General features: G+C 39.4%; 1 protein-coding gene across 1 annotated transcript in view; it reads left to right on the top strand.

Moving 5' to 3' along the window:
- Positions 1-4321: 4321 nt before the first annotated feature.
- MAGI3 (membrane associated guanylate kinase, WW and PDZ domain containing 3) overlaps positions 4322-26584 on the top strand; it is a 290328-nt gene continuing 268065 nt past the window's right edge. The window contains exon 1 of the mRNA XM_026456708.2: positions 4322-5155. Coding sequence (XP_026312493.1) covers positions 4840-5155 — 316 coding nt within the window. The 5' untranslated portion in view covers positions 4322-4839. The remainder of the gene's footprint in view (positions 5156-26584) is intronic.

Here is a 26584-nt window from a genome sequence, read left to right as displayed (position 1 = left end):
ATATTGGCCAGGCTGGTCTTGAACCCTTGACCTCAAGTGATCCGCCCGCCTTGGCCTCCCAAAGTGCTGGGATTACAGGCCTAAGCCTCTGCGCCCGGTCAGGAGTGGGTTTACGTAACTGTCATTAGAAACATTAGGCACAATATTATGAAACAAAACAAACTTTCCACCTTGCTAAAAAAAAAAAATTATTAGAAGGAAATCAATGCAGTGGACACGTGGCAGACAATGTGGGTTGCTTACCGAAAAGCTAATGTCCTCTCCCTGTATTTACTAAGAGACCCCTTCCGCCAAGTTTTGTCCCTATATTGTGCAGCCGAAGAAGCAGGGCCCCCTTCAGAGTACCAGAGCTGATGTTGGAGGAGTAATAGGATATTTCATTAACCTTGGCAGAGATTCATTTAGTAAAGGAAATTCGGGAAACTGTGGCCAAGAAGCTGGAGGAGAAGACTTCCTGGAGGCCTTTGGGGGAAAGGCTTCCTTGATCTACAAAAAGGAAATGAGGAAAGGAAATATCCTCTTCTCTCCTTTCAGTCTTTAGACATTATTGTGTGAGGATGTGATACTTGGAGCTTCTGCAGCCATCTTGGGACTGAACTTGTAAGTTTCCATAGTGAAACATATTGATATGTTTTGGCTATTTGTCCCCTCCAAATCTCATGTTGAAATACGATCCCCAGTGTTGGAGGTGGGGCCTGGTGGGAACTGTTTGGATCATGGGGACAGGACGGATCCCTCATGAATGGCTTAGTGCTGTCTTCTTGGCAATGAGTGAGTTCACACCAGACCTGGTTGTTTAAAAGTGTGTGGCACCTCCACCCTCTCTTGCTCCCACTTTCACCGTGTGATGTGCCTGCCACTGCTGCGCCTTTCACCATGAGTGAATCCCACCTGAGGCCTCACCAGGAAGCCAAGCAGATACCAGCGCCATGCTTGTACAGCCTGCAGAACTGTGAGTCAACTAAACTTCTTTTCTTTATAAATTACCCAGCCTCAGGTATTTCTTTATAATGACATAAAAATAGCCTAACACACATAGCTATCTCTATCTCTATAGATTAGATAGAGATAGTTCAAAGAAACCTTGGAGATCATCAAATTCAATTGCCTCATTTATTTTTATTATTTTTGTTCCATATTGTTTGGCTTATTAATATTCCCTAATGGAAATCACAACTATTAAACCAATCATTAGGTTTGGAAAGTAGTGATAAACATGGATACAATATGATGATTGAATTAGGTGCCATTTTAGAGACAGAAGCTTATGATATGACCCCTTTATGTAGTAATTGCCAAAATAATATCCTACTAGAATTAATTCAATAGCATGGGTAGCTTATTTCTAGAATATTTAAAAAACTGAACCAAAGCTTAATAAGATGGGTGAATTTAATACAATGGTTTTAGCTTTGTCACAGATAGTACAATTTAGCACAAACTAAAATAAAAATTTACTGTTTGCTCTATGCTGCACCCTATGTTATCAAATAGCTTGACTCAAATTACTTGACTCAAATAGCTTCATACAATTCTCACAACAGCTCAGGTAAATACTGTCATCAAACCCATTTTGTGGATGAGGAAATTGAGGATAGGCAAGGTTAAATAACTTGCTTAAGATCACAGAGCTACTAAGTAGAAAAGCTGGGATTTGCAGTCTGACACAAAAGCTCAAGCTCTGAACCAGTGCAGTTTTCTGCCCAAGAATGAATATAACTTACTCATGGTTGAGGCATGTGGCAAACACTGTTGGATGCCTACTTAGCAACTATTTCCCCTTTTCTCTCCATCAGAACACTCCTTTTGTTTAGGGATGACCTGTGATCAATTTTTGAACTGTGGCAAATCCTCTCTTTTTCCCAGTGACTGGTCTGATGTTGCATGTGACCATTTTCTGGACAATAAGGAAGATTCTAGTCTGGGAAGTATTTTTCTCCTTCATAAAAATGGTGGACAGCACTTCCTTTTCTTCCCTTCCTGCTCTGTGCAGTGACCTCTATGGATGTGATGTCTGGAGCTATGGCAGTCACATTGCAATTAAGAGGTGACGGACCTGGAGACAAAAGCTAACACACATGTGAAGGCAGAGAGCAAACACAAAAAAGAGCTTGGGTCCTTGATGACATGATTGTGCTGCTCAACTAACCCTGAAACTATCTGCACTTGAAACTTATATTAAAGATATAATAAATGACCTCATGCTTAAAGCTACTGTCAAATATTCTGTTCCTTGAGGCCAAAGGCATTCTAACAGATGCAATCTAGACAGAGAAAGATGTTTTCTCAGTTTCAGCAAAAACAGATGATGTGTAGGTTATGAAGATTTTATCCAGGAATCCATTAGTATAGGTAGTAGTTTAGAAAAAAAATACTCCAAGCTTCGTCTCAGATATGGGTAAATCTGAGCCACCCACATGGTGTCTGTGCTGAGTATTTTCCCCTCAGATGCACTGTTTCCTTTTCTGAAACTGACTGATATGAACTATATCAAAAGCCTCCCTTGCCCTCTGGCTTCTGGTTGGACTTGGCCATTGACCTACACCAGCAGGAGACTGGAGGTGGGTGGTAAGTTAGATATAAATCCCCCAGGTCCTTTGCTGGGTGTTTACTTAGGCTGACTGCATCTGTTGACTGAAGGTCAGACTCCTGTCAGGTGGCCCTCTGTGTCTGGATTTTTCGGCAACTGTTCTTTCCCCTGATTGGACAGATCTAGGCGTTGTAGCCTCAGGGTTCCAGGCTTCTCTTGTGGTTTCCCACACCCTGCCCACATCTTTGCAAAATGCCATTTGTTTCCTGCCAGGACCCTGACTGATACAATGATGTCAACCAAATCACTGCAGCTATTGAAGTTTGGTCCAGTCTATCTGAGGTGTGGTGAGATTCTGTGGAGTTAAATAAGGGCTTTCACCTACTATTGAAGGGAGACAGGAGACTACACAAATAAATGGCATGCTGCAGAAGTGAAACAAAGATCATAGCTCAGAGAAAACACTTTCCACTTGAGGGCAAGAAATCAGAGAAAGCTACCTGGAAGAGCTGGCATTTGGGATGATGACGGATAGGAGTTTTAAAAGAGATGGGTTGAAGGGCATTCCAAAGACAGGGAAGAGTGTAAGTCAAGCCGGGGAAGAGAGAAAGCTGAAGTGAAGTTTCTGAAAAATTAGAGCTGGAAGGGATCTACGGTATCTTTTATTTAATGTTCGTTCTCCCTTCACCTCCTTTCACTGAGATTTGACCAAGGTCAAACAGCAAGTCAGTAGCACGTCAAGACTCCATCCAGGTCTGCTGGCTACCAGGCTAGTTCTTAATAATCCACCTTCTACCTCCACCCCGCCCCCTCACCTCAGGCAGTCTGCTTACTTCTCAGTCTCTCCCACTAGACTGTAACCTCCTCAATAGCGGGGCTTCTTCACCCTTGAATCCCAGTATCTAGCACGATATCTAACACAAAATCGTCATCGTCATCATCATCAGCAGCAGCAGCAGCTACCAAACTTTAAGAGGCATCCACACACTGTCAGGCACTATGCAGTTATTTTGTACATCTTCTGTAATCTTCACTTTTCATTGAGGACGCTGCGGCTCAGAGAGGTTGTCTACTTTGTCTGAGGTCACACAGCAGTTAAGTGCCGGACTCTATTTTATAATATCTTTCATCAACCGGACTCCGAAGCCCTGCCTCAATGGGCGTTCATTCAACATTTGAACAAGAAATATCCACTCAATGCAAGCTATGGCTGTAACAGGCCACCCTAGAGGCCCCGGAACCTTGGCAGGGTCAGGACTCCACACGTTGTCTTCCAGTCTAAGCACACCGTCCCCTCTCCGCGCCCCGCACAGACTCGGAGGCTCCGCCCGCTTCTCCGCCTAACTCGCCGGCCACGCCCCCACTTCGGGGAGTTCGGTCACTCTCGGATTCGCGTTTTCCTCGGCTCCAGCAGCCGCGCAGAGGGCCTCTCCCGGCCCTGCGACCTGAAGCCCATTCCACTCCCCTGCCCCTCCTCTGCGCCCTCCCTCACTCTCCAAACTTCTTTTTTCCACCGTCTCTAAACTTCAGTCATTCTAGTGCCCGCCTCCTCCACTCGCACCGACCAACCAGTGGTCCTCATTCTCGTTGGCGGTCCGCCCCCTGCGCGCCGGGGGCCAATCCCTGGCGCGAGAGTCCGGGGCCGGGGCTCGTTCCCAAGCGCCGGGCCTGTGACGGCAGCGCGCCGGGCGCCGCGCGGCAGGAGGGGGCGGGGCTCTGGATGAGGGATGGGCGAGGGCGGGGGGAAGGGAAAAGGGAGGAGGAGGAGGTTGCGGCGGGTTTGAAAGCGGCAGTTTCCTGGCAGCTTGGGCAGGCGTTGGTCTCCGCGCTACAGCTCCGCAGCGGGCACGAGCGATCCCGCGACGGGTCTACGCGCGCTTCTGCGCGCCCCCGACGGATTTTTCCCGTTCCCGGCTCTTCCCCCTTCACCTCACCGCCCCCCCGCCTCAGCCTTTCCCGCCGCTCGGGCGCTGAGCCCGGGGACCAGCCGGCGGCAGTGACCCCGCCCGAAGCCCCTTCTGGAACCGCCTGGGGACAATTCCCTTTTCCTTTCTTCAGCCTAACCCGCGGTGGCCCTCGCGGAGTCTGGTCAGCCCCGGGGAGCGCAGCTGGGAGGGGCGTCCAAGAGGCGTCTCGGGTCTGGGAGCGGCCGGGCCCCCAGCGGGCTGTGGTCACCGGGTGGGGGCCGGAGCGGCGAGGCACCCCTGACCCGGCTGCGCGGGCCGCCAGGGCCCCCGGGCTGAGACGGGGCCGGAGCGGCGCCCCGGCCGCCCGCGCGGGGTCTCCCCCATGGTGCAGTGGGGTTCGGGATGTCGAAGACGCTGAAGAAGAAGAAGCACTGGCTCAGCAAGGTGCAGGAGTGCGCCGTGTCCTGGGCCGGGCCCCCGGGAGACTTCGGCGCGGAGATCCGCGGTGGCGCGGAGCGTGGCGAGTTCCCCTACCTGGGGCGGCTCCGCGAGGAGCCCGGCGGGGGCACCTGCTGCGTCGTCTCCGGCAAGGCGCCCAGCCCAGGCGATGTGCTGCTGGAGGTAAACGGGACGCCTGTCAGCGGGCTCACCAACCGGGACACCCTGGCTGTCATCCGCCACTTCCGCGAGCCCATCCGTCTCAAGACTGTGAAACCAGGTACGCCGGCCCTGCGTATCTGCCGCGGGGTGTTGGGTACAGGGGTGCCAGGGTGGGCGTCCTGGGAGCGACGGCACCTCCCCACCGCGTATGGTCCCGGGTAATCTTAGACCTCTAGGGCGTGCCTGACTCCTTGACGAGGGGGAGGGGTGGCGTTGGTGAGTCCCATTTTGCCGATGGGAAAACTGAGCTCTGGCTTGGCGAGGTTGCTCTGCTAGCTGTGTTAGCTGTCACAGAATTGCTTCTAGAAGCTGAGTTTCCTATATTTGTAGCTCCATCTCCCCCCGCAGACAAGAGTTTTTGACTAGAGAAGGCCAGCCTTTGCCGCTCTCTGTTGTGCAAAAAGGTCCTTAGGATTGTAGCATTTTCTTTGGAACGATCTTACGCATCTTCTAACAGGGAAAAAGGGTCTTTACTATAGAGGTACTTGGTGCCAAGGTTACCACCTAGTGTACCTGGAAGGGCTTAGCTCCTTCAGTGTTTCTTGCACACTAGCAGACATCTCGGAGCTGTCAGCCTAACTCTGTCAGTCCAGGTGGTTCAGGTGTCTGAGTACCGATGAGGGTACAATATGTGATATGTGGCCGACTGGTGTGTTCTTGCAGGGAGCTGTTCAAGAGAGTCTGGGTTTTGAAGGAAGACCTAGGTGCTTAGCGGAGTGAAAGCTTCTGTAACGCTTTTGATTTTACAGAATTTTGTTGAAGTGGTAGATTAAAGGAGACTCTTTTGCCCTGGTATCTTTTATGCTAGTAAAATTTGCTGCAAAGCACGTTACGTTTATGGCATACTCGTCAGTTTCAAAGCATTGATCAGAGACAGCATACAGTGAGATCTGATAGTATGTAGTAGTTCTTATGAATTTGTTATAGACAGCATTGTTGGTGTGCTTCTGTCGTCTTAGATGTTTGTGGGAGAGAGAATGGTGATTGTAACGTTATTAGAAACCAAACTGTTTTTCCTGAATGTGCTCTACTGAGTATACGGTGCATCAAAATATAATGGGCTGCTTAATTGTTACCTGGACTAGGTAGCAGTCCATCCCTTGTTGGCAAAATGCTAGAAAATTCTGGAGAAAAATTTAATATGTTATCTCCTTCTCATTTCTTTCTCAGCAGCTCGCTTTGGAAATATTAATATATCTTTAATGGTCCTTGAGCTTAATGGGGCTTGATGGTTTGTGGTGCGGTTTACATATGTCTGTGTGTATTGTGGATATATATACACATAGACTCACATGCTCCTAAGATCATAATTAAGATTTTCTTTCTATAGCCTATTCCATCGTATTCATTTTAAGTGTATGGGTTTATGTGGTGAGGTTTTCTTTTTCTTGTTAATTTTTTAAAACTTTGGCAGACTTTAAACAGCTTTTTCTGTATAGTTTTGAGAATTTGTAAAATTTTTTCTTAACGCTAACTTTTACAGTGTGTGAAAGGCAGAGGAAAGACTTTTGGGGCTATAATTCAGCCAGTCACGCACTGTGTGTAATGTGCAAAAGACTATATAGACAGTATTTACTAGTCTAGGTGCCAAATCTTAGTTCAAATCCCATGAGTCAGTGAATAATGAGAACATCTGCATCATTGCTTTGTGTTTTGTTTTGAGTAGTTGGGGCACAGATGAGAATATAACTTATTTTTAGAAATTTTAAAGTTGACATATAGACATGGAAGCTGGTGTATTCTAAATTATTGTGATTTTTTTTTTAGAAGACTGAAGAGATGGCTATTTCACATTAGTCTAATCTACCTGTTATACATTTTCTCAACCTTTATATTATATTTAACAATAATTCAAGATTTAGAGTATTAGTAATATTAACTGTGTTGGATAAGCATCCTATGCCCCAGTATGTAGTTGACATTATTAGAGTAATACAGTTTTGGCCTCTTGACAGCCATAGACACTGTTCTATTTTAAAGATTTAGCCAAAATAAAGGGAATAACATATTAATGGTCGCAGAACATTTTGTAGTCATTAGTAGTAAAGTTCTGAATACTACACTTATTTTTTAAAGAGACACTTTGAATCAGTAATTTCTCAAGATACCATTATGTCTGTGTTATCTGAGATTAATATTGTTTCTAAGCAGGTTGTAATTTAAAAATTTTAATCTCTTTTAAAAATAGTATTCTTAGCTTCTTAATAGCCTCATGTTAGGTATTATATTAAATGGCTTTCTTAAATGGCTTTGCTTAAAAACAACATTTGTTATAAAATAGCAAGATTTTTGCACGTTAAACACAAGACTTTAAATACTAGAAGTCAAGAACTTGAAGAGGTTGTCTGTAGAACTTTGAGTTTGATTAAAAACAAATATTATTTTCAGAAGAGACAAAGATTCTTTATTGTTGTGATTCATTTTGGAAAGGGTGAAAATAGAGTAAGGGAATTTAAAAAGAAACTTGCCATAAACATTGTTTTATTTTTTCCCTTTTCTCTAAACTTTGTGACAGAAATTGATTTTTCAAGTATTGTAAAGTGTGCTTGGCACTCTGTTGTCTTGACTAGTTGCTTTTTATTAAACCATATTCATAACATGACATTTAGAGACTAGCACAGTGAAAGAGTAAAATTTAACTATTTCTGTAAGATGTAATACTAATTGGAAATGATCGCATATTGTCTTCTGAGAAAGTCCATGGCAGAAGGATAAGCTGGGTTGTAGGACATGGCTTTTGTAGCGCTGATTCTTCCTAGCCTTCTTTTCCCTTAGGTGCTAAGGGTCGCCCTCCCAAAGCCTGTACCAAAAGCCAGGTGACTTAACATCTTTCTGGCACCTACTGTCTTTAGCTGTGATTTTTTCCCCCTTTTTTGGTTATAATCTTTAATAGAGAATTGAAGGTTACTCTTTAAAATACGGTTTCTAATCTAAAACTTTTCCTGAATCAATTAGGTAATTTCTAAAAATTTTCCTGAATCAATTTGGTAAAATACTGTTTTAGTATTAGTGTAGTACTTAGTAGTCAGTACTTTGCCTGCTTCTAAAAGAATCATTGGTTTCACCTGTTGCTTGGCCCACTTAGTTACCTGTTTCTTAATTATGACCCTGTTGTTTATTTTTCTGCAAAGAGAAAAGTTGTCATTTGAGTTTGAACTTTGTCTTTGCCCAGTAGTAAAGTTGAACTTTGGACCCCTGGTGAAACTGTTTTGTGATATAGTACTATGACTAGGTTTAGTTTATTTGATTTTACTGTAGAGTATATACTCTTAAACCATTTCTATTCTGATTAATATACAAGTAGTTAATTTTGTTCTAAAATTCCCCAGACTCTAATTGTGCAGAGTTTTATGCTTCTTCATACACCTTTAAGCTCATATTTCAGCAGTTTGCTTTCAGTAAATTTTGGTAAATTATGTGTATTTTATTCCAGAGGTTAGGTATTGGTACAATAAATACATGAAATCATTGTCTACTGCCATATCATGCACACATTACATTCAACTACCCTAAGCAAGTAGTGTATCCAGGGATGGAAATCATAGGAAACAATGTTATAGTTTGTTTAAATAAAAACCAAGCTGAAACAGTTCCTGGGTAATGTTAAATGTAGGTAAAAGTCTTCACTGCTGACTCTTTGGGATATCCAATTTGTAAGGGAGTTTTATTAAAATGGGCTAATTTCCTAGATATACACTTCCTGTTGGTGAAGAAACGTTACTGGATGCTTTAAAATAAGAAATATTTATGTTATTTAAATAAAAATAACGCTGTACCTTTCTTCTCTATTTCTTAAATCTTTTTGTTAGTTTTGTTTTGTTTGTTTGTTTAGTGGGTAATTTGGGATTTTTGATGAGTTTTGTTGAGGTGGTTGTAATATTTGAAGACGGGAAAGGTAAGAGAATTTAGAGTTAATTGTTAGCCTCCAGGGTTTACAATACATTTCTTCGTACCTTTTTTAAAACAAGAAAATGTAGAGACCTAGAGAGTATTTTAGAAACAATAGAAAAAGAAGCAAGCCAAGCCCCCTTTGCTAGGGAAAGTAGCATTACATTTTGATAAACCTTGAAGTTGAAAATTTTCTACTATTTCAGATGTTGGCAGATTTTTTCTTTTTTCTTTTCTTTTCCCCCTGCCCCCCTCCCCCCCGCCCCTAAAGCTCTTAATAACTCAAAGGTTCAGGTTTTGGATTCTGTTCATTGACACCTTCAATTCATAAGAGTAATGGGCTTACACCTTTGCGATTGCAAACTGATTTGCTTGCGTGGTATTTGGTGACTCTTATTATATCATTAACATCTTTGTACTTAAAAACATTTTCTCTCCATCGTTTTCTAGGAGTACTACATCCAAATATCTCAGTATGTATATATGTGTGTGTGTATATACATATGCATATATGCTTTTGTTAACTTTTGTTAACTTTTCTCGTATATCATTTTCTAGTATATCATTTTGGGTACTTTATTGATCCTGCCCTCACCCCCAGACTTTTTTAAAATTTAGTTTATAAAGCTTTATTTTCCTAGGTTGAGGCATTTTAACAATTCTTTAATTTCTTGCTATCTTACTGGTACAAACAAATACTTAACATTTGGCCATTTGATTTTTAGATGATTTTAAATTTTGTTCAGTTTATTGCTAAAACTGATTTTCATGTAACATAACTCTGTGTTCCTGGGACGTATACATTATTTTTCCTCTGAGATCCTGGGATATACTTTATAAAACCTTTTGTTATGAGAGACAAATTTTCGTGATTTTTTTTTTTCTGCTAATTTATGTAAACTGGCAGCAAAACAAATCTTCTACATTCATTCAAGTGTCTGACTTACGAAGTCAGTGCCTAATCTTCTCAAGTGATAGTTTCATATGGTTTTTACTGTGTAACATGTAAGTGCTTTGCAATTTTTGGGGGGACTTAGTGTTTTGGGAGTGTGTTGAAAGAGAATCTTGTTTTAATGGGTTACTTCAATATTATTTACCAATTTCAAAATCTGTGAATGTCAGGGTTTTGTGTGTGTGTGTGTGTATGTATGTGTGTGTGTGATTAGACAAGAGATAAGTGTTTTGCTATTGAAGACTGGAACTGTTTTGCCTTTAATAAATTATTTTTTGTCTTCTGAAATTTTGAGAAATAATTTTCTTGAAATACTACATTTTGGTAGACAGAATGAATGCCCTGAATTTAAAACTATTGCCAAAAGTAAGAGTTTCAGAAACTTAGAAGCTGGTGTTATGAGACATGTTTGTAGGGAAAGAGGCAAATCCATTCATGCTCTTCTAGCTAATTTTGCTAACAAAATATCTTGTTATTATTTTGTTTTTGAAGAACAACTGTTATTCAGAATGTTTTCCAAGAAAAGATGCTTATTTTATTTAATACAGAAAAAATAAGAAGTCCTATTACGGGCACACATTCATTCCCTCAGCACACACTTAGTGGTGCACCCATCAAGTGCCAGCATGGAGCTAGCACTGGCGATATAAACATGAGTCAGAAATTGTGTGTCTTCAAGAAGCTGGCAATTTAGTAGGAGCTTAGTGACTCATTGGTAAGGAATACCTATAGTAAGGGTTTTGCCTTTTTCACTTTTCTGCCAGTGTTTAAAACTCTTTAGGTAGGTCTTAGTATGAATTTTGGTGAAAACGAGACTAATTAATTGACTGCATAGTGTGCTATTTGAAAAAGTTGTGGAGCTGCATTTTAGAAAGGATTTGGGTTCTCAAGTCATTACAAAAAGAGGGAAATCAAATATAAGCAAAACTGTCTTTTCAAAAAGTCCTTAAATTGTTCATAAAATACTGTATTGTACTCTTTGTAGGATGAGTCTTACATGCCACTTTTCCACCCATGTTGGAACCAATTGCAGTTTTTTGGTCGAATACCAGATGAAGTAATTTGCTTGCATTAAAAAGATAGGTTTTACAAAAAAATCTTTTAATTCTAAGAAATTATTCTCATCTAGGTATGTATAGTGAATTTATAGACATTAAATGTGTACATGAAGTGAAAGAACGATTTCTTTTCTTTTCTTTCTTTTTTTTTTAATATCTTGGTAGGATCCACACCATCTGCCCTTGTTTTCTGACTTGAGTGGTTGAGGAATGAATTGTGAATAATTTTGAACTTACTTTGGCTTTAAAAGATGACAGGTTTTCGTTGAGTGGAACTGGGATCTTTCCAGTAGTAGGTAAGAAGCAGAGGAGGAGAAAAACACAGGGCAAAAACATTCCACACAGAAAGGTTTACAGTGTGGTCCATCTCAATAATGTTGTGTGTGTTTGTGTATAAAAAACTTTATTTTGTACAAGGGCACAAAATCCACATTGTAGAATAATTGGAAAATAGAGGGACGGTCATATTAATTGTTTAAATGGGTGGGTAGGTCCATTATGAATAGTCTTCCATAAGTTTTTTTTTTTTTTTTTTTAATGTGTTATCTCCTCAAGATAATGCTGTAAGGTGCTTAATGCTATTTCTGCCTTCAGCCTCATTCCACTCATAATGTAATACGATGAATATTTTTATGTAACCCTTAATGTACCATTAGTTCTGTTCTTTATGGTTAATAGCCCTATTTGGGTTGTTTTGGAAGTCTAGCCAGTTTTATGGGAAAACACAATTTGCTGGCCTAGGAAAAAGGGAACTGAAAAATATATTTTCATCTTAATCCTGCCTTCCCTTTTGTTATAGTCACAGCCAATTGACTTCCACTGAGAAGGGGGGCATCATTATATCTCCATTCTTCCCTGAACCCAAGCAATTGCAGCCATTCAGCTGCATTGCAGTGGTTCCCAGGAGCAACCCACTTACTTGCAGCCCCCACCCATTTCGGTCATCCCAACATGGCCAGGGGAAGATAGATTACATTTTGAGGATCATAATTTGACTTATGACGTATCTAAATACCTGAGAAAGGACACGCTGTCCTTATAGGTGATTAGGTACTTGTTTTATTAACACATACTGAGAGATATTGTTTTAGCGACTCTATGGGTTATAAAGGGTTAAACTTTCTTGCCATAATTTATTTGGAGTTTAGGGTTTGATTTTAAAAAATATCATGCAGTGGTAATTGGAAAAATTTTATTTCAAATTTGTTAATAATTAAGATCTTTTCTATTTGGAGGCTTCCCTTTTTATTGTCTTGGGTATGCAAGGTGAACGGTAACCTATCTACTTAATTAAAACTTTCTGGCATTTTAGCCTTTTTGCTTTTGCTGTTTTTTTGCACAGAATTTGAAACACATAATTATTATTTTCTGGCTTCAGGAAAGTTTGTGAGAGGCAAGCCTGTATCTCGTTGTTCTGATTGGGAATTACACATGACTATGAAAAATGGGATTTTACTATATATAATGGCATTTAGCAGAAGTAGTTTTATGAAAGGAAAATACCCTACAAGGTAGGAAAAAAACAAGTGTTAATGCTTCCTTTTCTGAACTTAAATAGAATTAAGCTAGATTGGCTTTGCTTTTCCTCCAGGAAAATAACTTTTAAAAATTCACTTTAATGGAATAGTTCTAGAGATATGTTACTCTTTGGATATGGTTATCTAGTTTGCAGCAAGTATCTTGTGATATATAGTTTAGATCTCAGTAGGAAAGAAAAAAATCTTAATTTACATATCAGTTTCTGTATTTGTAAGAATTCTGTAGCAAGTGACAGAAACGCTATTGAAGTTAATTTAGGCTAAGAAGAAATTTATTGACTTACATACATTAAAATCCAGGCATAGATCAGTAACAGCTAAAACTTCATGTTCTCAAATGTTGGTCATTAGAATTATTATTTGGTTCTCCTTTCTTCCAGGTTGGATTTTTTTCTCAGCTAGACTCTGTCAGTGTAGCAGTGAAGGTAGCTCTGAACCCCCAAGTCATACAGGGTCCTTAAAGCTTCTCATCTTTTTGGAGTCTAATAACAAATCTCAAGTAGAGACTTTGGCCCTGTGCTGATCTCTTGGACCAATTACCGTGGAGAGAGGAGAGGACAATGAAGTGCCATGATTGGTCAGGCGTGGGGACATGTCTACCCTTGCAGCTGGATATAAATAGCATAATATGATTAACAAGTGTAGCAGAACCCCAAGACATAAGGGAGGGGGAGTTCCTGAAAGGGTGGGATGCTGAGGAATCAATACTCCAGGAAATGATCTCTTTTAAAACATTTAATCTCTCTTACTTTGAAGCCAGCAGTAGTACACAGTTGTCATAAAACTATCATTTTTAGAAAAACAGATATTGGCTGTAAACCAAAACTGATTTGATTTCTAGGCACTGCTTTTACTCAAATATTATCATATTTAATTTTTTTAATAAAAAATTGCTTTTATTTAAAAGTTACTTATTTAAAAAATTGAAATACTGATACCTTAATGTGTATAATTTAAAAGTATTTCTTGTAATTTTTATTTAATTTTCTTTGATTGAAAAAAAATCAAGATTCTCTTAAGTCAATACTGTTGATTTTTAGGGAGATGGAATACTTTGGAAGATTAACAGTCTTCAGCACTGAGAAAAAGATTATTAGCCTAGTTAAGCAATTATGTTTTTAAAACAATTTTATTCTACCATTTTGAAAATGAAATTCTAAACGAATAATTTTCCAAGGTGTTTTGCTTTTAAAACAATGGTCCTTTTAAACACAAATTATTGTAGTATTTCTGAGGGGTCCCTGATAAAACTTTTTAACCATGATTTCGTGGAAATTATGTGAAAGGAATTGCTTCACTGACACATATAAAATGGGTATATAAGTTTTGAAACATTACTTAAGTGTGGTGTAATGTCGTACCTGTTTAATTACCAAAAATGTTATTTGGCAGATATTGCAGGATCAAATCTGATCCCCTTTTTAAGGTTTTTTACAGCCTCCACTGGGAGAACAGAGGTACCCAGAGTAGGCGTAGACGGGTGAAAAAGAGGGGTGGGTGCTCCAAATAACATTTCATACTATTTTTATATTCTAATTACTGTATCAATGTCTTCAGGTTTGGTGCCATAAAAATAATAATTTTAGAAATAACTTTGAGTTTACATATGCCATACACCGTAGGAGTTTTGTAGTTTTGCCAAGTGTCATCTGGTAGTTGGATCTTTAGTGAATTTTAAATGTTGGTAGATTATTGGTGAATGTACTTATTGTACATAAAAATGAACTTTCTTGGAATTGGGTGTGATTTGCCAATAAGAATCATCTTAGCAAGTACTTTGTATTGTTAGATTAGTTTGGGCACCCTTTGGATGCCTTCAGACCATATTTGGAAAATTACTGCTTCTACTTCAAAAGCCTGTAATGATTAGAGTTCTCCAATATTAATTCCATATATTTATTGATTAAGCCATGAAATCTAGTAAAATGATATAGTCTTTATTACCTCTGTTCACAGAATTGTATCTTAATCCAACTTGGTAGCTTTCAGCAGAACACTTTGTCAAAATATTATTAATTTTAGCTAAGAATTCTATTCACTAATTTCAGTGTTTAGGTTAGAATGCACAAGCTAATGGAAATTTTAATTTCCTTTGAATAGAGTTAGATTTGCTAACTAGAGCAATCTCACAATGTAATGCTGATGACTGAAATGATACTTCAGCCTCCCTTTGGTGACAACCTTAAGTTCAGACAACCTTACACTAATAGGAATATTGGGGACTTGTCACAATATACTAGATGTCATTTAGAGTAATAACTCCCATGTCAGGGCATTTTATACCTGTCTCATTTGGTTTATAAGGATGTATGTATTAGCATTCATGTTTTCTTATAAATAACTTTATATATTTTTATTCTCTATGAGTCAGATGTTATCATCTTCCTTTACGGATGAGAAAATTGAGTTTAAGAGAGCGATTAACACATGAAAGTTCACACAGACTCACAGGAAGACTTATGAACTGAAACAGTGTTGAGTCTTTACTTTTTGGATAGAATATTAGTTCCTTATATCCAAAAAAACCTGTCTTCCTTTCTCTAGTAAAAGGAAAAACCACAATTCTGAATTGTTTGCGTGGGTGTTAAATGCAGTAAAACACTGGGCAAGTACTTACAATATAGGCTTCATTGCTTGGTTCTGTTTCAAAACAGAGTTTGTGGCAGCGCAGTTTAATCTGTACAACTAAGCTGCGTGATAAGTAGTTATTTCCAAGAATTGCTAATCAAGCAGAAAGTTAGTATTCTTGCTACATTTGTAAGAGAATATTTTCAGCAGAATATTTTTATTGCTGAAAATATTCTCTAATATGTAAAAGGCCAGATAAATATATTAGATACATATTTTGGGATACATATACTTGGGAAAATTGTATATTTGATACTGGAAATAATATTTTGTCGTTGTGTTTCCTTTCTACTTCTTTTGTAATTCACTCACCAGGAAGGTGTTAGCATACTTACCTGAGACAGAGCCTAGAAAATGTTCTGGTGAATATAGAAGGGAATATATTTTAGAATTAGGGATCTTTTATAAGTATGCAGACCCTTCTCAGAAAAGTACACTTTGCTTAAATAAAATTTAGCTAAGCTAGATAAAAGAATAACTCATTGCATTTAAGTACACCTTTCTCCTTCTAGGCTTCAAGTATTGCACACCTAAGATGGATCCTTTGAAGAGTCAGGTAAAGCAGGTTGTGGATTATTCGCACCTCTTATTCTTTAAGTGTTTGTGCTGTTATGTTTTCTCTCTGGGCTAAAGTCAGTCCCTTGAGTGGAAGGAAGCACAGTAATCCAACCTTAGTGTATAGATAAACAAGTTGAGGCTTAGCAGTGGCAGAAGTCATAGCATAAACATGGCAGAGCAGAGACTAGAACTCAGATTGTTTGGTTCCTTTCATTGTTTTAGTTTCTGGCATAAGAATTCGTGTGTAGAAAATTGGTGAAAAAAGGACTTGTTAAACATACTCTGTTTCTTTATGAAATCTGCATTCTCTTGGAATTAAGTGTAATGTGCTAGACTCAGTTTGTTAGGCCATCAGCATGCATGAATGAGGTTGGAGGCAGTGGTATCCCAAAACTTGCAGCACAGGAAAGAATTTTAATCATTATATGCCATGGATTTTCAGGGCATTTTAAGCCTTTATAATGGTGTAACATGATTAAGATTTACACAGTCAAAATTGTTAGCTGGTATAATAGCTGAATAGTTAAGTATTTATTCTGGTTAGTTGCTTTAGCTTTGAAAAATCATTTTTCCTATCGGAGTTTCTTCACAATACTTTCAGTAAAATGTTTCTGAATAGTTCCTGCTATGTGGTAGACTGCTAATACTGTTTCTTGCTCTCTCTGTGGGGCTGATGCTGCAAGTCTGATTTAGAGTCAGCTATACTTCTGTTTTTTCCTTGACTTGACTAGGGGATGCATTGGGGGAAGATAAATTTTAGGGCAAGGGGACACTCAGGGTTGTGGGAGATGAACTGTCAAGGATACCTTTGGCTCACTATCCTCAAACTTGTTCGGCTGTAGTGACGGCATAACTGAGAAGAGGGATTGTGCTCTTGCTGGGGGAGGGACAGGAAGATATCTCAGGCCCTGTCAAGCTGGCCACAGCAGAGGACAAGCTACTCCCTGTGAGGCAAAACTGAAGAAAGGGGATTGAGGTGGCAGTTCTGGGGAAACTATATTTATTGGGTAAGACTAATGGGAATGGTAGAGTCTTGCTTGGGTTCTTTGTAGGTCTGTGGAAGAACAGCATGAGTGTAGACATGAAAAAATCTTTCTGCAATCCTTACTCCTTTGCAGTATCAGTCAGGGTTCAGTGCAGGAAACAGAAAGGGATGTAATGCAGGGAATTAGTTGCTTAGGGAATCTTTTGAAAGGGCTGGAGGGCTGGGCTCTAGGCTGAGCCTCTGAGAATGATTTTTTCCAGGACACCTTGAAACAGTCCACAGTGGGAGCTGCCACCTCTGCTACAGTCAGGAAAGTGGCCATCAGGAGGTTGCTACTGAAACAGTGGCAAGAAAATGCTACTGTAGCTGTGATCAAGGTGATCACAACAGCCACTGCTGTTAACATTGTAACTGCTGGAAGTCTGGAATGTAGCATCTGGCCATTGCTGTGACAGCTTCTCCTTGATGCCCCTGAACTGGTGACTAGATACTGTTATGATGAATCTGGTCTCTGCTGCCTCTGCCACTGTATATAAAATAATTAGAAAATGATTAATTCTGTTTTTAATATAATTTAACTGTAATTTTATACAACTAAATTCTTAATAGTGGCTGTGTTTGACAACTGATTTGTAAAATTCATAAAAATTTAATAATTGGCCTTGCAAGAGAATACAGCCAACTCCATTGCATCACTGTGAAACCTCCTAACTGATGCTTCTACTCCTTAATTGAAAATTCTTTCTTTTTTGTTTTAGTTCAAAGCTGGAGACTGGATACTGACATGTTCATGACCTTGTGTACAAGCTGAAAGCTGCTAAAAGCTACAGGCCAATGGGGCTTTGCTTTACTTCTGCCTTCCATATCTTGTGTCCTGCATCTTAATGGTGGAATCAGATTTGCATCCAGAATACTGGCTATAAAGGAATCTGGAAGATACAGTTTTTAGTTTTGCAACTTCTGCATTTCAGGAAGGCATACTACAAGGAGGAAGTCGCTGAGTGATAGCTGATCCTTTCCCAGGCACTCATCTTCTTAAACATAGTATTTTAATTACAATTTAGCCCATTCTTGATGACTCATTGTCATTTCTGTGAGCTTCTCTTTTCATAATGGCCTGTGGTTGGAGTGATCATAGGGCCAAGGGATTTTAACATCTGTAGTAACTTTTTGTCCTAGGTTAGCTTGTATCTCTCCCACCTCCCATATCTGCTGCTGAGACATCTGTTTGACATCATTTGGAGTCAACCTCCCCTGCAACCCACAGGCAGGGAGAGCACCTCACCCAAAGCAAGCAATTTATTGGCTGGTCAGCAACCTGTGATTTCTGTAGCTTAAAAAGATAAGTGGGGCTTATCTTTTGAACTAAGACAAAAAGGAAAGAATTTCCAATTAAGTGTGGGAGCTTCAACTGAGAGGTTTTGAAGTGAGTTGGCTGTATTCTTTTGCAAGACCAACTGTTAAATTTTCAAGAATTCTGCGAGTTGTCAAACAGCCATTTTTAAGAATTAAGTTGAATAACATTTTAATAAAAACAAAGATAATACTCAAAAGAAATTATTTCCTAATTTGCCCACATTTTAGAATTACCTATGCTCTTGAATTTCTTTATATCTTCTATATCTGTATGGTAGAAACACTATATAGTGGTTTGCTACTGTACATATCTTCCCAGCTCCCTTTTCACTGTTGTCACAGTTGACTGTGGTGATAGTTGTTGGCATTTCCTGAACACATCACACTGATTGTGGGGGCGGGGAGGGAGAGTCACAGTTGGAGACGCCATGAGAAACCATGTACAAACTAAAATTATGGGAGAGGAAACTATGAGAAAAAACTAATGCATGATGTAGAACTGAGTGGTGTTAATAGCAGAACACTGGAGGGAAGGGCCACAAACTCTTCATCCTAAGGTCTAGAATCATTCTAGAATCATCCTACAAGCCTACTTTTCATCAGATTCAGCCCTATTTTATTTCTTGCTCTTGGAATTATATGAAATTATGAATTTCTGTGTGTTGCTAGCTGTAATAGAATACCCTGGAATTTTATTTACTTTTAATTTTGTTTATTTATTTATACTTTTGTGCCACCTTCTCATGAAAAAGAGGCAGTATGTTGAAAGTTTGAGTTCAGATTTTCTGATGTAGATAAACAAGCTAAAGAAGGCAGGCAGAAGTATGATATATGAGAATTTCCAGAGCAGGGTATTTGTAACTTGTAAATATTTAGTTCATGTTCCCTCCTCTAACATGTTTTACACTAGAATAAGATTGAAAGGCTGGACGTCGTGGCTCACACCTATAATCACTTTGGGGGGCCAAGGCAGGTGGATTGCTTGAGCCCAGGAGTTTAAGACCAGCCTGGGCTACATGGCAAAACCCTATCTCTACAAAAAAAAAGGTAACTGGGCATGGTGGTGTGTGCCTGTATTCCCAGATACGTGGGAGGCTGAGATGGGAGGATCAGTTGAGCCCAGGGAGGTCGAGGCTGCAGTGAGCCGTGCTTGCACCTGAATACTGGCTGGGAGATAGAGTGAAACTCTGTCTCAAAAAAAAAGACTGAAAGCCCTGTTGAGGAATGCCGCTTATAAATACATTTTTAAAAATGCAGTAATATTTTTCATGTATAAACATTGTGGAGACTATTGTAGTTGCTTGTACAATACTGGGGCATAGGTGATATTTGTCTCTTTTCTATTATAGCTTCGGCCTACGCCTTTAGTAACTGCTAAGGTGCAGACTGTAGATCTGGACTGTCTGTGTCTGTAGTTCACAACCTCAGCTTCTCTGCTGCCTTTGATTTGCTCCCTCTGCAGTTTTGTTTGCTCTGTACTCTGATTGCTTCTCCCATGCTTCTCTGCTTTCCATAGAAAAAACTGACCGTGTATAGATCCTGTCAGCTGATTGCAATGCTCTTAACTTCTCCATTGTGGGTTGTTTAGTCTGAGGGGTTAGGTATAAACCCAGAGTGGTATTCTTTTTTCTGATGTGTTTGTTTTTGCTTACATATTCAGGAGCTGCTCTTTACCCCCAGAACATCAGTATATATGTTTTTTTCTGTTTCCAGATTTAAAAATATTCCAGAAGGCTGGCCTCAAGACAGATAATATTTTACTTTTAATTTGGTGCCCTTGTTTTAGAGATTTGAACTGGATCGCATTTAGTAAACCAAACCCCATCTTTTAAAAAATCGTCTTAAAAAAAAAAAATAGTGGGCTGGACATGATGGCTCACATCTGTAAATCCCAGTACTTTGGGAGACAGAGGTGGGAGGATTGCTTGAGCCCAGGAGTTTGAGGCTAGCCTGGGCAACATAGCGAGCCCTTGTCTCTACAGAAAAAAAAAAAAAAAAAAAAAATTAGCCAGGTGTGGTGGCATGTGCCTGTAGTTCCAGCTACTCAGGAGGCTGAGATAAGAGGATCACATGAGCCCAGGAATTGGAGGCTGCAGTAAATTCTGATCGCGCTGCTGCACTCCAGCCTGGGTGACAGAGCAAGACCCTATCTCTAAGAGAAAAAAAAGGAAAAAAATAGTGGTTGAAATTGGATTTTTCTCTTCTTTCATAAGATGATAAATGAAAAAATAAAAAGAAAAAGAAAATAGATTTTTGGAAAGCAAATAATCTCTTAGGATTTCTTATTAAAGAATAAAAAATTATCTAATTGAGGCATGTTAATCCAATGTTAAAGTATTAAAGGCTGGGTGTGGTAGCATAGGCCTATAGTCCCAGCTACTCATGAGATTTGAGACCAGGTGAACTGCTTGAGTTCAAGACCAGCCTGAGCAACATAGTGAGACCCTGTCTCGAAAAATAAGTACATAAAAGAAAATTTCCTCCGATTACAGGAGATAGGTAGAAAAAATGTATTACAGTGCAGATGAGAATTTCCTTAGCACTTTAATGTGAAGATTATTTAGACTGGGTGGCCAGGGAAAGCGTCTCTGAGGAGGGGACATGTCCACTGTGAGTTGAATGACTGGGAGGAAGGCATCTGCCCTCCGAAATTTTTCAGTCAGAGAGAATTGTAAAACACAAAGGCCTCAATCTGAGAACCTGGTTCGATATAGGAATAGAAAGGCTGATGTGGCTGGCACCAACTAAATGAGGGGTGAAAGTGAGAGGGAACCGATTGAAGAAGTAGACAGGGACCAGTGGGGGTCTGTTAGCCACAGTAAGGGGTTTGGGTTTTATTTATTGTTAATGCCACTGGAAAGCATAAAGTTGGGGAATGATTGGTATGTATTTCAAAAAGTCATTGTGATGTGGAAGGAGGGCCAGAGTGGAAGAAGGAAAATCCTTTAGTTTGGATGAAAATAAATGATGGCTTGGACTACTATAAGAATAGTGGCAGTGAAATGAAGTGGATAGAGATATGTTTTGAAAGAGGAACTAAGTAAGACTTACTGATTGATTACAGGTAAGGAAGGGAGCGGACTTCAGGAGAACCTCTAGGCTTTTGCTTTGAGTAACTGGTGGTGGTACTATTTCCAGGAATAGGAAGGACAGGAGATTGGGTGGAGTGATCAGATTTTTTGTGTGAAGGAGATATATCTACCACCAAGATTATTTTCTTTTTACTCTAGTTGCTTTATTATACATTAACCCATTCCTCCATCCATCAGTCTATCTTGTTTTCTATGCCTTTCAATGTAAATTGCAGTGCATTTCCACAAGAAAGGCTTTTAAATGCCCAGTTTTTCTCATTTTACAGATGAGAAAAGTAAAGCTTGGAGAAAAATATGTTCAAGGTCGTATAGCTAGTTACTGGTGAATCTAGGATCAGCATGCAGGTTACCATTAGTCCAGGACTCTAATTTGATTATATTTTAACTTGTTTTTTTTTTTTTTTTTTGAGACGGAGTCTCGCTATCACCCAGGCTGGAGTGCAGTGGCCGGATCTCAGCTCACCGCAAGCTCCGCCTCCCGGGTTCATGCCATTCTCCTGCCTCAGCCTCCGGAGTAGCTGGGACTACAGGCGCCCGCCACGTCGCCCGGCTAGTTTTTGTGTATTTTTTAGTAGAGACGGGGTTTCACCGTGTTAGCCAGGATGGTCTCGATCTCCTGACCTCGTGATCCACCCGTCTCGGCCTCCCAAAGTGCTGGGATTACAGGCTTGAGCCACCGCGCCCGGCCTTTATATTTTAACTTGTAAGAATAAAAGTGAATTTTAGAAATTGGACAAGTTTTCCCACCAACTTGTTGATGTGCTATAATCTCTTAGACCCAAATTTCTAAGACAAAAATGCAAAAGATGTAGTACTGCAGTTGCATTTGACTGGACTACAATGTTAGCACGGCACTTAGGACTTGTTGGAAAGTACCTTCTAATGTTGTAGAATTGGAACATTTTCAGATGTTTGGTTCAGAAAAGTAGGTTGGGATTCTTCCAAGCATTAATCCTCTTGTTGGCAAGGCATTTGCATTTTAATTAGCAAATGTGCCTTGCATACCTACTATGCACTAAGCCCCATGCAAGGCCCAGATACCATAAAAGGGAATGATTCAAGTTCCATACTTTCTTTACTTTTCTTTTCTTTTTTTTAAATTATACTTTAAGTTCTAGGGTACATGTGCACAATGTGCAGGTTTGTTACATATGTATACATGTGCCATGTTGGTGTGCTGCACCCATTAACTCATCGTTTACATTAGTATATCTCCTAATGCTATCCCCTCAACAGTAGGCCCTGGTGTGTGATGTTCCCCTTCCTGTGTCCAAGTGATCTCATTGTTCAGTTCTACCTATGAGTGAGAACATGCGGTGTTTGGTTTTCTGTTCTTGTGACAGTTTGCTGAGAATGATGGTTTCCAGCTGCATCCATGTCCCTACAAAGGACATGAACTCATCCTTTTTTATGGCTGCGTAGTATTCCATGGTGTGTATGTGCCACATTTTCTTAATCCAGTCTGTCACTGATGGACATTTGGATTGATTCCAAGTCATTGCTATTGTGAATAGTGCCTCAATAAACATACGTGTGCATGTGTCTTTATAGCAGCATGACTTATAATCCTTTAGGTATATCTCCAGTAATGGGATGGCTGGGTCAAATGGTATTTCTAGTTCTAGATCCTTGAGGAATCGCCACACTGTTTTCCACAATGGTTGAACTAGTTTACAGTCCCACCAACAGTGTAAAAGTGTTCCTATTTCTCCACATCCTCTCCAGCACCTGTTGTTTCCTGATTTTTTTAATGATTGCCATTCTAACTGGTGTGAGATGGTATCTCATTGTGGTTTTGATTTACATTTCTCTGATGGCAAGTGATGAGCATTTTTTCATGTATCTGTTGGCTGTATGAATGTCTTCTTTTGAGAAGTGTCTGTTCAAATCCTTTGCCTACTTTTTGATGGGGTTGTTTTTTTCTTGTAAATTTGATTGAGTTCTTTATAGGTTCTGGATATTAGCCCTTTGTCAGATGAGTAGATTGCAAAAATTTTCTCCCATTTTGTAGGTTGCCTGTTCACCCTGATGGTAGTTTCTTTTGCTGTGCAGAAGCTCTTTAGTTTAATTAGATCTCATTTGTCAATTTTGGCTTTTGTTGCTGTTGCTTTTGGTGTTTTAGACGTGAAGTCCTTGCCCATGCCTATGTCCTGAATGGTATTACCTAGGTTTGCTTCTAGGGTTTTTATGGTTTTAGGTCTAACATTTAAATCTCTAATCCATCTTGAATTAATTTTCATATAAGGAGTAAGGAAAGGATCCAGTTTCAGCTTTCTACTTATGGCTAGCCAATTTTCCCAGCACCATTTATTAAATGGGGAATCCTTTTCCCATTTCTTGTTTTTCTCAGGTTTGTCAAAGATCAGATGGCTGTAGATGTGTGGTATTATATCTGAGGGCTCTGTTCTGTTCCGTTGGTCTATATCTCTGTTTTGGCACCAGTACCATGCTGTTTTTGTTACTGTAGCCTTGTAGTATAGTTTGAAGTCAGGCAGTGTGATGCCTCCAGCTTTGTTCTTTTGGCTTAGGATTGTCTTGGCAATGCGGGCTCTTTTTTGGTTCCATATGAACTTTAAAGCAGTTTTTTCCAATTCTGTGAAGAAAGTCATTGGTAGCTTAATGGGGATGGCATTGAATCTATAAATTACCTTGGGCAGTTGGCCATTTTCACAATATTGATTCTTCCTGTCCATGAGCATGGTATGTTCTTCCATTTGTTTGTGTCCTCTTTTATTTCACTGAGCAGTGGTTTGTAGTTCTCCTTGAAGAGGTCCTTTACATCCCTTGTAAGTTGGATTCCTAGGTATTTTATTCTCTTTGAAGCAATTGTGAATGGAAGTTCATTCATGATTTGGCTCTCTGCTTGTCTGTTACTGGTGTATAAGAATGCCTGTGATTTTTGCACATTGATTTTGTATCCTGAGACTTTGCTGAAGTTGCTTATCAGCTTAAGGAGATTTTGGGCTGAGGCAATGGGGTTTTCTAAATATACAATCATGTCATCTGCAAACAGGGACAATTTGACTTCTTCTTTTCCTGACTGAATACCCTTTATTTCTTTCTCTTGCCTGATTGCCCTAGCCAGAACTCCCAACACTATATTGAATAGGAGTGGTGAGAGAGGGCATCCCTGTCTTGTGCCAGTTTTCAAAGGGAATGCTTTCAGTTTTTGCCCATTCAGTATGATATTAGCTGTGGGTTTGTCATAAATAGTTCTTATTATTTTGAGATACGTTCCATCAATACAGAATTTATTGAGAGTTTTTAGCATGAAGGGCTGTTGAATTTTGTCAAAGGCCTTTTCTGCATCTATTGAGATATTCATGTGGTTTTTGTCTTTGGTTCTGTTTCTATGCTGGATTACATTTATTGATTTGCGTGTGTTGAACCAGCCTTGCATCGCAGGGATGAAGCCCACTTGATCATGGTGGATAAGCTTTTTGATGTGCTGCTGGATTCAGTTTGCCAGTATTTTATTGAGGATTTTTGCATCGATGTTCATCAGGGATATTGGTCTAAAATTCTCTTTTTTTGTTGTATCTCTGTCAGGCTTTGGTATCAGGATGATGTTGGCCTTGTAAAATGAGTTAGGGAGGATTCCCTCTTTTTCTATTGATTGGAATAGCTTCAGAAGGAATGGTACCAACTCCTCCATGTACCTCTGGTAGAATTCAGCTGTGAATCCGTCTGGTCCTGAACTGTTTTTGGTTGGTAGGCTATTAATTATTGCCTCAATTTCAGAGCCTGCTATTGGTCTATTCAGGGATTCAACTTCTTCCTGGTTTAGTCTTGGGAGAGTATAAGTGTCCAGGAAATTATCCATTTCTTCTAGGTTTTCTAGTTTATTTGCGTAGAGGTGTTTATAATATTCTCTGATGGTAGCTTGTATTTCTGTGGGGTCGGTGGTGATATCCCCTTTATCATTTTTTATTGTGTCTATTTGATTCTTCTCTCTTTTCTTCTTTATTAGTCTTGCTAGTGGTCTATCAATTCTGTTGATCTTTTCAAAAAACCAGCTCCTGAATTCATTGATTTTTTTGGAGGGTTTTTAAGTTCCATACTTTCAAGGAATTCAGCCTTTGACTTCTGTGTCAGTTTTCTGAAATTTCTCTTTTTTTGCCATGTTTGTTTAAAAATATAATAAAAACTGAAGTTCAAAAAGATAGAGAAGCTTATTAAATCTAGGCAAAACTTCAGCCTCTTTGGTAAAATTATATGCATATGACTGACATAGGCTACAGAATTGAATCAACTGCTAGTAGTGTGAAGGGCAGATTTTTCATTTGCTTTGTGTAAGCACCTTATTTTCCAAGGAGTGAAAATATGCTATTTTAGTTTCTATCATATGCAATTAACTAGCTAGGTTATCAGTTAAGTCAGTATCCAACCTGGAAGTTAATAATGACTTAAGTTGGTACAGAAATGTGAGACATGTTTGTCTTTAAAAGTTAAACTGATTGTCTCATATTGATGTTATTTTTATGCTTTCTTGTAAAATAAACATTTTCACTATTGAGTTCTGAGAATTTGGATTTTAAGGAAATTAACCCAATAGAGCATTGTGTTGTTTCCTTGAAGTGGTCATTCTCTGTTCCAAAATTTAATATCCTCCAACAACTCTCTCAGCTCATATCTTCCCAAACTCATTTCCCATTAGTACCCAATATGAATACTCAGTTACAGCCAATGTATTTGTTACACATCTTCAAAATCCAGTCCTAAATTTATTTCCTTCAGAGATTTTTTCTAGGATTAATTTATTACTTTTTATTTCTGTATTTTTCAACCCCAGGATACCTGAATACTTCTTTACTTTGCCATATATTATTATTAACTTTGTAGCTATTTAGTGCAGTAATTTAGAACCACCCAGCAGACTATAGTGATAAAATTGGTCTATTTATTACTGATGCTGAAAAAAACGTATCAAATTTAAGTTAATCTGTAAACACTTTCTATACTGGAAGGCATCTTTATACGTTTGACAAGAAGAGTTTCTCTTTGGTGGAAAGTTTCAAGAGGAACACACATGGATTAAAAGAGGGATCTGTTCTTTTTTTTTTTCCAGTTCACTCTCCCAAATTTGACAAGGAAAAAGAGAAATGGAATGGAATTTAGTTCCTTGTTAGTAAGAATTAGAAAAGTATAGAGGGAGAGGAGACCAAAATTGACATTGATTTGAACTTATTTGGGATTTATCTTTCAACTGGAAGTTTACTTTTAAAAAAGTTTACTTTTTGGCGGGGTGTGGTGGTTCATACCTGTAATCCCAGCACTTTGGGAGGCAAGCAGGAGGATCACTTGAGTCCAGGAGTTCAATACTACCCTGGGCAACATGGTGAGACCTTATCTCTACAAAAAATAAAAAAATTAGCCGGGTGTGGTGGTGCATACCTGTGGTTTCAGCTACATGGGAGGCTGAGGCAAGAGAA

This window comes from Piliocolobus tephrosceles, chromosome 1 (assembly GCF_002776525.5).
Source record: "Piliocolobus tephrosceles isolate RC106 chromosome 1, ASM277652v3, whole genome shotgun sequence".
NCBI classification, from domain to species: domain Eukaryota; kingdom Metazoa; phylum Chordata; class Mammalia; order Primates; family Cercopithecidae; genus Piliocolobus; species Piliocolobus tephrosceles.
Note: the sequence above shows the minus strand (reverse complement) of the source record. Positions and strands in the feature narration are given on the sequence as shown.